We start from the raw sequence: 13,536 nt of genomic DNA on the forward strand, positions 1-13,536 counted from the left end.
AAACCTTTTAATTACTTTTTCTATCAAACTTCTTGCATTTATTTTTGCTAATTATTTAACCCTTTCCACCACTGTTATTGCTCATTTTTTCCTGTTTTGCAACTTTTAACCCATTTTTCCTTTTTCAATACATTTTTTCCACTCTTTAACCCCTACTCACTTCTGTAACCACCCTTTTTTGACACTTTTTGCCAATTTTTAACCCTTTTTCACTACTCCAGCTGCCCATTTTTGCCACTTTTATGCCATTTTTTCCATCTTTACTGCATATTTGCCACATTAAACTCATTTTTTTCACTTCTTGTCTGTTTTTGCACTGTTTAATCCTGTAATCACTTTTTCCAGCCATTTTTTGCCCCGTTTTAACCACTCTTCACCATTTTTTTCTGCCGATATTTCACAACTTTTTAAGCCATTTTACCACTTGTTTCCTGTTTTTGTGGCTTTTCAAAATTATTAAATTATTTTTCCATTAAAGCTGTGTCAGTTTCTTTTACTTTTTTGGGATCCTCATGTTTATCCATATGATGGCTAAGCCATGAAGTCTGACATTACTTTCCAAAGGGTTTAGTTCAGTGTGCCCATCTACATTGTTAATTTTACCAAAAAAAAAAAAACCCTCATGTTTTGCTTTTATAAGAGTAGTTATTATTAGCTTAAAAGAAAATATGATTATCCCAGATTAGGCTTTAAATGGAACATGATTTTGCTGCAGAAAGCTCTCACCCCTCTTATGGGCAGCCTTGCTCATTTGCAGGAAATAATGATTAATAAGGATGGATGCAGACATTGGGAATGTGTTTACAAGGAAAACTCATCCTGTAATGATAATGATTAAAACAACTTACCTTAACCTATTTTCATTTGCATCATTTGTAAGGTGGTTTAAACAACAGTGTTTGTTCATCATTTGCATTCAGTCTTGTGTTATTTATTTATTTATTTTTTAGCTCAAGATTAAATTTTACATTTTAGATTTCCTATCATTTTTTATGCCTCTGTGCAGGTGATAGTCAGGGCTGGAGGCATAATATTTTGGGTTGTTCTTCTGTCTGAGCCAATCTTAGCAGTGTGTTATCTCATGAATCCTTTGGGAGATTTTCTTCTGACACGTTTATCCCTTGTTGATAAGATTTCTGTGAATCACCGGCAGGAAGTAGGGTCCATTTTTTCTTTCTTTCATAGTGGCAGTAAAAATTTGAACAAATGATAGTCAGTGTCCTGTCACTTGTTCATATATGTATCAGATTTTATTAACACTGTTTTGTGCTCATGATTTCATAAGAACCCTGAAAAGAGTAACACTGTCTTTCTTGAGTAACACTAAGTCACACAATGCTCTTTTGGTACAATACTGGTAAAAAAACAACAACTCAGAAGTACTTTGCAGCAGGAGAAACTGATGTTCATGATAACCAGCTAAAGGTACTATCTTAGATTTGAGTTCTGTCTTTACAGCGTATATGAGATAAAGCAAGTAACACCGACATTGTACTTTTTTCTTCTGTGTTTCTGACAGGAAGACGTAAACTTGCAGCCACAACAATGTGCCTCTCTCCTGTTTGGTACCTAAACCCTTTAAAGCGGTTAACCATGTCCTATTTGTGACAATGACACCCATCAAATTGAGTTTATCAATCTGTTATCACAAACAAAATGAAATAATAAAATTTTGATCTTTTCAGCTAGAAAAGTTGTATTTACAGTTATAAATAACTAGAAAGAATAGAATAGAAATATTTCTATTTTTCTGATAAATGACTTTGCATAAAACTGAGATCAACAAGAACGTCAACAAAACAAATGAACATAAAAATTGACCCACAAAGACACAGACACAAACAAAAACAAAAGTAAGAAATGTGAGTCCATCCCTGCATCGTCTTTTCTTTTTTTTTAGGTCAACTCCTCCACAAAGGAGGCGAATGTGCAAGTGAGATCCAGTGACCATCAGCACTGTCCATTCATCATCATTTACAGTCTGAAGGAACATTCAGTGTTGCTTTTCTTGTGTTTTCAACTCCTCCCCCACCCCCGAGGTGCTCCCTGCAGTGACACCATGTGTCTCCTAGCACAGCCAGGAGGTGGGTACCCACTGTGGCTCAGTGTCCAGCTTGTCTATGAGCCGGCGAAGCTCGTGGAACGTCTGGTCTGGATCCATGTTGACGATGGTTGCATCGAAGAAGTGGCCAAAGTTGTGCTCCATCTCGCGAGCTTTTTCAATGATGTCCTTCAGATCTTCAGGCTGATCACAGAGACAGAGACAATGAGAGGGGGAAGACTCAACTGAAACGAGTTTGAGCTTTTAGGCTCCAAATGAGGCATAATTAAAAACCCAATTTAAAGAACGACACTCTTAATCCTTTCAGACAATTCAGTAAAATTCTCTCCTACTACTTCACCACAGTGTGTGATTGTTTCACTGACTGTTATTTTTGGTTTGTTTATTGTTGTCATTGCTGTTTTTGTATCTTGACATCATTGTAAATGAGGAAATCCTCACTGATCTTTGAGAACTGAATACAAGTTGTAGTTGATGTTGATGAAAATAAGTATTAGAGATGCATAGAATAATTAGTTTAATATTGATATCTGCCAAACAAAAAACCTCTTTAATGTCAAAGTGAAAACAGATTTCTACAAAGTAAGGTCAATCAAAGAAAAATATGCAATGTAAAATAGGTGACTGCATAAATATTCACCCCCTTCTAGTCAGTGTTTAGTAGATGCACCTTTCACTGCAATCACAGCTCTGAGTCTGCGTGTATAAGTCTCAATGAGGCTTGCACATCTGGAAACTGAAATTTTACTCCATTCTTCTTAGTAAAACTGCTCAAGCTCTGTCAGGTTGGATCGGGATTGGGCGTGAACAGCTCTTTTCAAGCCCAGCCACAAATTCTATGTTTGACTGGCCTTTAAACCGGCCACTCCAGAACACTCACCTTGTTGTCTTTAAACTATTTCTGTGTAGCTTTCTCTGTATACTTCAGGCCATTGTGTTGTTGGAAATTAATTTTTCTCTCAAGCGTCGTTTTCTTGCAGACTGAATAAGATTGTCAGGATTTTCCTATATTTTGCCACATTATTTTTACCCTCCACCTTTACTTCAATGGCTGTCTGCTGTGAAGCATCCTCACAACATGATGCTGCCACTACTGTGCTTCACAGTAGGATGGTGTGTTTGTGGTGATGTGCAGTATTTGTAGTCCACTAAACATAGTGTCTTGTCTGATAGCCAAAAAGCACCATTTTGGTCTCATCAAAGAACTTTCTTCCACGTGACCATTAAGACTCCCACATGCTTTTTAGCTAATTCTAGTGGAAATTTAATGAGTTTTTTAACAGTGTCTTTCTCTTTACCACTCTCCCATAAAGCTTTGACTGGTGATGAACCCAGGCAACAGTTGATGTATGCAGAGTCTCTCCCATCTCAGCTGCTGAAGCTTGTAACTCCTTCAGAGTAGTTATAGGTGTCTTGGTGGCTTTTCTCACTAGTTTCCTTGCATGGTCTCTCAGTCTGTGTGGACGACCTGATCAAGGCAGATTTACGAATGTGCCATATTCCTTTCTTTTCATCGATGAATAATGGATTTAACTGAACTATGGGTGATGTTCAGGACCAATCAAAGTCAAGGGGCAGTACTTTCGGTCGTGGCAGAGTGGTCACTTAAGCAAGCAGCAACAAGAGGCCAGTGCCGTTATCGTGAAGACATTAGCATTGATGCTGCTAAAGCGCCAGTGTTATCAGAACCTGACGACATTTCTTTGTTAAAAGAAGAACAAAGAACAGCATTGAGTTGTTTTCTTTTCAAAAACCACAAAAGTTGTGTACTGACATGCCTACAGTCGCCATGGTTCGCAATATGCAGTTCTTTATGGAGTTTATTCCTCAGTAGCTGCACGTGCACACCTCGGTAGCAGCGATAACGTCACATGTTTTGTTTCTTTAATTGGCCTGTAAAGATGTGACAGACAGAACATTCATCCAATCACCCTCCGGGTTTTCTTTCAAAGGCTCTGCCCTTTCCCAAACACTATATATCAAAGGGTTTCCAGCTGGATGTGTGAAAAAAATCCATCTGGCGTGTCAGGTTACTGACTTATACTTTCCAGTAATCTTTTCTCTAAGTTACTTGGAGTGTTCTTCTGTCTTCATGGTGTAATGGTAGCCAGGGATACTGATTCATCAGTGAATGGACATTCCAGACATAGGTGACTTTATATGACTATGACTTAAGACACAATCACTGCACTCAGGTGACTGCTATTTCACTAATTGTGAGACTACTAGCACCAACCAGCAGGACCTCTGTCAAATTAGGTCACTCACTTTAAAGGAGGTGAATATTTAAGTAGTCACTTATTTGAAATTACATGTTTTTGTTTATTGACATAACTCTGTAGAAATCAGTTTTTACTTTGAAATTTAAGGGTCTGTAGATTTTTTTGTCAAAGAAAGTCAAATTATATTTGACCATGATTGATTTATATAATCAATAACATGATAAAACACCCAAGGGTGTGAATACTTTTATATGAACTGAATCATTGTCTTGACTTGTGTGATGAAGTCATCATCTTGCTGGTGCCAAATATATATATTTTAATGTAAAACATATGAAAATTTCAAACAATGTGGCTGAAGTTAACTGGTTAAAGAGGGTAAAGACAAGTACGTCACAAAGTTGACAACAGTGAAAAGAAGTAAAACTATGGACAGTAAAAGGAGATTAAACAGACAAAAAAAAATCAAACCAGTACACCCATTAATTCTGATCATTACTTTTGTCGGGGCATTTTATTTGTTTAATTATTCAGATATCATAATGTACCTTATATGACTGCTAAGCACTATATCAACTATCCCAGAATCACTGAACCAGAGCCTAATCATTATCTCAGGTCACTTAATGTACTGTATTGTATGGGTTCCTATCATGTCCCACCCCTAGTATTAAACATAGGCTAAATATATCATTTAGGATAAAATGAATATAAAATGGTATACCAACACTCTTTAACAAACAGAATGAAAAACAAAAACCAGGATTAGCTACAAAATGTCTATTCATGTTATAAAATACAGTGACCTCTAACATTTCTGTGACTTCTTCACCATGGACAGAGAACTGTGGCCCTTTTGAACATGATTTTAAATGTTTGCATGTTTTTAAAATATCATTGTATACAAAAGATGTGAATACGTCATTGAAAACCACACTAAGTCTCTCAATACAACCTCTTTACTGCTCTGTGAGTGTCTGAAGTTTGCTTACTTTACTGAAAAATGTAGTATTCATTAAGCAAATTATTGTTTTAACAACGTACGTATTTTACAACAATCACATTTGAGTGAAATATAAATTGTATTTCATAAACTGTACCTTTGGTGTTTTCCCTTCTGTGGCCAGCAGGGTGCGCAGTCGTTCTTGGGAAGGAGGTGCAATGAAGATTACAAAGGGCTTGAGATTGGAAGACCTCAACACTCGCAGCGACTAATGATGAAAAAGAGGCACATAAAAACATGTGAAACAGATAGAAAGCCCAAACAAAAAGAGATGTCCTTGTTTTTACTAACTCTTCAAAGTTTAGTGTATCATACAGCCACCAGAAATCAATTCAAGATTTATGCTCAGTATATAAAGAGGCATAATTATGCTCAGGCTTTGTAATTAACATATTCTACAGAAACAGTCATGACAACTAGATGGAAACAAGCACCATCTCCTACCCTGGTGTGGAGGCAGAGCAGGCAGATTCTTCCTGAGTTGACGACGTGCCTGACCGAGTCGGTGCTGGTGCCGTACAAGTTTTTCTCATACTCCCCAGACTCAATGAACTTTCCCGCTGCCAAGTCGACCTCAAAGCCCTGTCGGCTCACAAAGTGGTACTCTCGCCCATTCCTCTCGTGTATCCTCGAGTTTCTGGTTGTGTCTGAGTGAAGAAAAAGGACACAACAGTTTAATAAGTGGTAAAACTGGAGCTTGAATACTCAGTGAGGTCTTTAAAGTTGCCAGATTTACATTAAATAATAAGAGCGTGATTTTTGTACATTGTGTCCCTTATCTTGAATCATGCTCTATTGAAGAAAATGTAATGTTAATGTGCCCCTTTATTGATAAAGCTTGCACTCACGTGGAACAGCAACAGCAAACTTTTCAGGCTCAATGGACAGAAGCCTTCGACGCAGTTCTTCATGGCCGCTGTTTGTTGGACCAATCAGAGCGATAGGGCGTTTGCGGTTTGCTGGTTGATGATAGAGCGACATCTCCTCATAGGTCAAGATATCTTCATAGTCTGAAAAGATAGATGAAGTTACTTTATTTTCAGGCTTATTCGATTTATGTTGGTTGAGTTTACCTCCTTCTTCACACTCAAATAACAGAACAAGACAAGAAAAGACATGATCAAGAAGTCATGACAGCACTCAGTGCTAGATGAATAACCCCATGTAGTAATAAAATAAAAGTTAGTCATCCATCAGTAAAAAGAGGGTTAAATTAAACAAGATTAAAGTTTATAATCAGTCCAGGAAAAGAAGGTAATTCAAACATGATCCAAGCTTCTGCATCAGTAAAAATCCCACTAAACTGTCTTGAAAGGTGAAATGTTTTAGTGAGCATGTGTATCCCAATGTGAAGCAGCATAACAGCGAGAGCTCAAGCAGAGGTAATATTTGAACCAAATCACTCCAAAATGCTCCTTAAACTATGGCTGCACTAGATAGGATGCAGCCTAACCATTAGCCCATCTGCACCCCTATTAGTCAGTTTAATGAAAATAAGTGCTTTGATTAAAAGTTCGAGTAAAAGATAAAACGTTACTCAAATGTTTCATAGGTGCCATCAAATAAAGCACAGGCATGAAAATGGGTCAGGGGTAATAAAGGTGAGAAGGATACGACCCCTCAAGGGTCCGGGGGCATGCTCCCCCGAAGAAAATTTTGAATATTTCATATTTAAAAGCATCAATCTGATGCATTTTGAGAGAAAAATCAAGCAGAATTACAAGACAGTATGAATGTATAATAAAGTATCTATCTATACATGGTCACATTATGCTATATAAGCAGGGCCGCCCCTGGCCAAAGTGAGGCCCTAAGCAGACTCTGACATCGACTCGACATAGTCACTTAACATAACTCATATAAAATTACCTTTAAATAACTTGGAAATATATTACTACAATAATAAAAAAATGTTTTTGCTACAAAGCCCAAGATAGTTACAAAGACATAATTCTTAGTTGTAATTAAGTCTTTATCAAGGATAACATACCAAAAACTACTGCAGATCTGTGACATTGACCAAAACTAACTTTATCTGAAAGAAAGTCACAAAAAGGATTAAAGCTTTTTATGATCAAATTCCTTGTTGCAATAAAAAAGATGATTTTTTTTATTTCCATCTGTTTTTTTTATTTAGAAATAATGGTCATCCCTTGGGGTACCTTATTTTCATCATAACATTAATCCTACTTTATAAGCTATCTGCTTGCTCTTGGCCCCCTCAGCCCCCCTCACATACACCCCTGCATCTCTCCCCTTCCCTCACAGACAGCAGCTCATACTGTTTGCTTCTTTCTCTTCCTAACGGTGCCTCTGCTCCAGTGTTAGCACCAGTACGCCTTTTATTTACTGAAACATCATATGTTTTCATTATTTGTTTTCAGCCGAGACCTGATTTCAAAACAGCTGATTTGCGCAAGGAAGTTTGACGACGTCATTTTCTTCCTGATCAGAACCAGCGCGGGAACTGGAGTTTTAACATAAAATCACAAACTAAACAATGGTAAAAAGTGACGTTTGACAAGAGAAAATGCAGAGCAGCAGGTGAAATTACGTGACAGACAGAGAACGAGAGAGAGAGAGAGAGGGGGCAGACCGAGCGCACTGTGCGCCCATAACTGCTCACGGATGGCACTGATCTCCAAAAAAGGATATCTTTAGGGTTAATTTACTAAGGTGTGAAGGCCAGGCAAAGTTTATGTTTAGAAATTGTTGTATAAACATACCTTGATCATATTAATCATACACACACCAGTCTGATGTACAGAGAGAAGGGAAGTCAGAGAAGAAAAAAAAAACGCTTAAAGTGAGGCCCCACCAGAATGTTGAGGCCCTACGCGCTTTGCGTGGTTTGCGTTTAAGGAGGGGCGGGCCTGTCCACTTTCCAAATCAGAGAGGCGTCTTCTTTTCAGTTTCTGAATGCTTTGGTCTGCACGAGCGAACTGCTTGTACACTTCACAAACCAATCAGGTAGCAGTATTCCCCTACCTTCCCAGAGAAAAAAACTGGTGATGCAAGGCCCTTCGCGCTAATATTTCCATGCTCTCGCGCTTGTAGAGTGAATGTTTTTCTTTTTTAATCGAATTCAAGGCTCCCTTCAGGCGCGCGCACATGTTCGCAGTTCACTGATAATCTCTGGTATACCTCCATGTCCCGTCCACACCCTCCCCCCCAAAAAAAACAAACAAAAAATTCTCATCGGATCCACAAGATTCACGTAGGTCACCTATTTTGGTAAAATTGCTCCGAAGGGTGAGTGATTTTTATGCCTGAAAACAAGACTTAAACTACAGAGGCTAAAAATGAGTCAAATGCTACTAAAACTAATGAACATTTGACTGAAGTTTCTTTTTTTGACCAAAATAATAATAATGACCAAAATATGACTGAAACTAAATCCACTTTTTTCTAAAGGTTTCATGTAAAATAACTGCCAAAGTTAGCACTATTGTAAGATGCTCAACATGCAAAACTGGCTTGCTATATTGGTAGCTTTGATTACTTAAAAACACTTCAGGCCTTATTTGTGCTTTTCATAACTTGAAATAAAATGTTTGTGGTACTTAACAGGTGATTACAGCTTATAGTAAGTGTAAAGTTACTTTTTCTAAGGTTAATCTGGGGATTGTTGCCTTTATTGTGAAGGGCAACTGAAGGAAGAGAGGAAATATACTAGTAGGGAGAGAAAATAGGGGAGGGAAAGCACTAAAACGCGCCTGGATCAGGATTTCTACCAGCAAAAAGCATCAAGGACTGTAGCCTCTGTTTATGGGAACCTGCTCTGAGCAAAACCGCCATCCTAAACACAGACACACACACTTGCCAAGACTTGATCTTTAGCAGTGATTATGTGTAGATAATAGGTGATACGTGCTACTGATTGTTGCATTGGTGCTGTTTTCTATGACTGCTGTATACCTCTTTTCAGACTGAAGCAATGTTAATTTTGTCAACTAAGACTATGACTGAAAATGTTCTTTGATCTAAAAATAGATCTTTGATGACTAAAACTGATGAAAAGTAAGTTTAGTTTTTGCCAAGATGACTAAAACAAGACTAAAATGCAATTTAGTTTTTGTCAAACATTCAAAATCCATGATATTTCTCCACTGTAGGTAAATCTGTCAAAATACAATGCATCTGTAGCTTTTCTGCCTTATAGCTGTAGAAAGCAGGGACCCCAGGTTTGACAGACTGCATAATACACACTACCATGATTTGGTACCAGATTCAGGCAAGACAATAAATGCTTGGACTAAAAGTAAAAAAACTAAAATGTGAGGACTTTCAATGGACTAAAACAAGACTGAAACTATAAAAGGTAGAAGTACTTAAAATGTGACTAAAACTAAAAAAACATTTAATCTAAAGACAAAAAGAAGACTAAAATCAAAAATATCTGTCAAAATTAACACCGGACTGAAAAAGTTGAATTTCCCTGTTTGAAAGAGTCAGGAATTGTGGAGGTAATGAGCATCACAGACCGACACTTTAAATCCTCTAGAGCTGTTCTGTAACCAACTCTGACTTCTGACCTCTCCGGAGGTGTGAAAGAGGTGAGAGGGGATGTTTGTATAAACTTTTTCCTGCTTTTTCTTTAACCCCGTATTTGTCTGTCTGGGTATGTGTGTGTTTCTATGTGTGAACCAATCACAGCCCAGGCCTCTTCAAGCCTTTTAGGCACCTGCTGAGCACCTGTTGGTGTCTCCCCTGATCCCGTCTGCTAGTGCGGGACTAATCTGACTCATGACACGTCGAGTCTGCACAAGCTGCTGCAAGAACAAGATGTGTCAACCTTGGCTAATCTGTTAACACTGATAATGTGTAGCTGTATGAGACAAAAGGCATGAAATGAGAAGCAACAGCTGGTGTTCTGTGAGTTAATTGTGCTTTTAGAAGCAGACACTGAGAGGGAAAACTCTTAAATATGAAACCGACTTCTCAAACAATTCAAACTCTGAGAGACAGTAGGAAGAAAAAGGGAATGCAGAATCTCACCATTACTTCTGCTCAGAGTAGTTGTGCTTTTCTTCCTCTGCTTCTTACTTTTCTTCGGATACCAGTGCTTCCCTGGAGAAATGACAAGTCACAAAACACTGGCTTGAAAAGGCAGAGTTTTCTTTTAACTTTGTTACAGTCACATAGTCTATTGAAATGTGAGTCAGGGTAAAAGCAAAGTGTGTGAGGTTGTAAATTAAATCTTGATTTTCTCTCCATGGTGTTTAAATATTCATGCTAACCTTGCTGCTCTCGACTCCTGTCTGTTATAGTTTTCTTCAAGGATTCTCTCTGTTGCTGGAAGCATTTTCCTGAAAAGAAAAGCAAAACAGATCAGTGAATAAACACTGTAAACATAAACATTTAGTTTCTCTCAATTTCAGATGCTTATATTTATTCAGAGTTGTACATTAACAGGGATTTTAATATTTTAGTTTGTGAAACCTGTACAGATTTATGAACAGCATGCCTTAATATGACCATTTTAGGTTAAAAAAAATCCTCACTCATGCAATGCAAAAAAGCAAAAAGATGTCCTGCTTTCCATTTCCACTGCTTAACCCGATTTTCTTGCAGCCACAACAGGCCTGTAATCGCAAACAAGGTGTAAGGTGTTTGTTTTAATCTACTTGATGTGCCAGATGGGCGGTGTTTGCTGCCAGGATTGGAGTGCCAAGTAAGATGTTAGTCACAGATAACTTTGAGGCCCTTTACTGTGACGGCATCCGCTTGGCAATCAATCAAGTGCAGGGCTGTAAAGTTTATACATTATTGATCTGGTGACAGAAATGATCAAATGTCTTTTTTATGTATGTACTTTACCTGCTTATATAACTTAGACATGATGAATAAATGATTAATAAACTTGTCTAAAAACCAGTGAGGTGGACATTTTCTAAAGTTACTCTTGAATAACAAATGTTTGCACTGTTGGACACTTCAAAATCAGCGTGTGCCTTCAAATGATCCAGAATGTATTTTATCTATTTGCACATTTCCAGCTTTCTCATTTTATGTGCACCGATAGTTGGCCTGGCAGCTAAGCGACGTTGTGCTGAACAGACACAAACTCCAACATGTATTCTAATGGTGTGTTCCATTTGATCACAGAAATCTAGAGATGCAGGAAAGATACGTGACCCAAAAGCCACCTTCAGTGTGAGATTCTCACATGAAAACTCCAAACACATTACTGGAACACTGTCACCATTTGTGGAATGTCATCCTCAGCACTGACATTAGGCCTCAGAGGTAAATGGAACACACTATTAAAGATGCTCATTTGGAATTATGTTTGTCTTCCCCTTGTGCTTTTTTAGCAGTATGCACTGAGCAAAATAGCCAGGCAAGAAAAGAAATGAAAAAAAGCTAAAAAAAACAAACAAACAAAAAAAGAACTGAAACGGTGTGTACTGTAAGTAAAAACAAGATGCGCTGACATCTACAGCTGAGGTGGGAATCCCAAACAAAACAATGAGATATAATACATACAATACAATGCAATAAGATACAATATAGTATGGTATGATGCAACATGATTGATGCACCATGATATGACATGATCTGATACGATACAGGGTGTTACAGGATTTGATGCAGTATATCATATGATACTACATGATAGAATAAGGAACGGTTCTATTCAATTTGACGTGATATGGAATAAACAATATTATATGGCACAATCAATTATGAAGTGTTACCATCCACGCTATTGTCTTGTCACACTATTGCACTGGCCTCTTCTCGCTGCTTGCATACGTCACGACTCTGCCGCGCCCGAAAGTACTACCCCTTGACGCTGATTGGTCCTGTCACTTTCTAACCAGGCCCTAACGGTTCAGATGGGAGCTTTGCAAGATGGATTTGCCAGTAAGAAACACAGAAACTGACAAATCCATCTGCTTTGCAAGGTTAATGTGTATGATGTGAAATAAGACAACACTTTACAATTCAATACGATAGGATATCAAACAAATATGGTATGATAGGATATGAAGCATACCAGATATGATTCAATACGGCACAATATGATGCAATTTGATATGGCATGATACTATACTATCCCATACAAAAGGATATGGTGTGACATGGCATACAGTATGATACAATGTGATATGGCATAATACAATAGGGGCAGCAACAAAAAAAAACACTCTTTATTTGGTTATTTCCTATATGTTTAAGCATAAGAGAAGATTCTTTTCAATGTTTTTAAAAATGTATTGTTTCAGTGCAATTCAAGTTAAGTTTCAACTCTTATCGTGCGTCATCCTTTCACTTTTTTTCATGGCTGCTCAGCATTATCCCACTGTCTCTTTTCATTTTATCCTGCTCTATTCTGTTCACAATACCCTTACTCATGTTGTAGGTGCCACCATAAGGAGTCATATAGTGGTGATGGGGTGAGTCAAAATGGCAGGGAAATCTGGTTAGAGAGCTGCTTTTTTTTTTTTTTTTTTTTTTTTTTACAAATCAAACAATCATTGTTTGGCACAAGAAGTTCTATTAAATGAGTCCAAGTGGTGATATACCCCTGAATTGATACATTTTTCAGCCCCTAATATACAGAACACTGTAACTTTAGTTTTTAATTTCCAGTGGCAGTCGCTTTTTAAACTATAAACTACCTAAATGATATCCAGTCCCAGTCTGCTCCCCACCTGGAACGAGCCCAGCTAGAAGCTGGTTCTCCTCGTCTCCGTCCCTGTAGGCCTGCCACCAGTTGGGGTCGTCCTGGCTTATGACGTGGAGGATGTCTCCTTTGTGGAAGGACAGACCAAGCTCCCTACACGGCACGAAAGGGTCATCAGAGGGGTCGTAGTCAAAGTAAGCTCGCACGTGCATCTGAGGACAGGGTGAGCAAAGTCAAGGTTAGTGCTGCATGCATGCAGACAGGCCTTGTAACACTCAAGCACACACCCACCTACTCGCTCACATCATTAGAGACTTACCACAGTCTGTCTGTGAGCGGCAGGTTTAATCTGAGAGCTTGGGATGAGGAGGAAGGTCAAAGTGCCATGCATTTGTTGCTGATAGGAGAGAGAAAAAAAACAATGACTTAAACGTGACAGATCACATCTCCATAAACCAAAACAAACCAAACTGGCTTTTTTTTTGATATGTTCAGTTATTTGTTAAATATTTTTTGGATTTAAAGCTTCTGGTTACAGGTTGTGTTGACTTTTGCACTTTTTCGACAGAGGAGGACAAACTATCTCAGGCTGGTTTTGTCCTCTACATGTGCACGT

At 38.2% G+C, this 13,536-nt stretch overlaps 1 protein-coding gene across 3 annotated transcripts in view; it reads right to left on the reverse strand.

Annotated features, from left to right (window-relative positions):
* Positions 1 to 888: 888 nt before the first annotated feature.
* Positions 889 to 13,536, reverse strand: part of pals1b (protein associated with LIN7 1, MAGUK family member b) — a 35,283-nt gene continuing 22,635 nt past the window's right edge. For 2 of the 3 annotated variants that reach the window (XM_041804443.1, XM_041804442.1), the window contains exons 7-14: positions 13,240 to 13,317; positions 12,916 to 13,132; positions 10,528 to 10,596; positions 10,286 to 10,357; positions 6,136 to 6,297; positions 5,732 to 5,934; positions 5,385 to 5,495; positions 889 to 2,245 (exon numbers count right to left, since the gene is read on the reverse strand). In XM_041804443.1, coding sequence (XP_041660377.1) covers positions 2,069 to 2,245; positions 5,385 to 5,495; positions 5,732 to 5,934; positions 6,136 to 6,297; positions 10,286 to 10,357; positions 10,528 to 10,596; positions 12,916 to 13,132; positions 13,240 to 13,317 — 1,089 coding nt within the window. In that variant the 3' untranslated portion in view covers positions 889 to 2,068. The remainder of the gene's footprint in view (positions 2,246 to 5,384; positions 5,496 to 5,731; positions 5,935 to 6,135; positions 6,298 to 10,285; positions 10,358 to 10,527; positions 10,597 to 12,915; positions 13,133 to 13,239; positions 13,318 to 13,536) is intronic. The other variant, XM_041804444.1, reaches the window with a different exon arrangement.

This window comes from Cheilinus undulatus, linkage group 14 (assembly GCF_018320785.1).
Source record: "Cheilinus undulatus linkage group 14, ASM1832078v1, whole genome shotgun sequence".
Taxonomy (NCBI): Eukaryota; Metazoa; Chordata; class Actinopteri; order Labriformes; family Labridae; genus Cheilinus; species Cheilinus undulatus.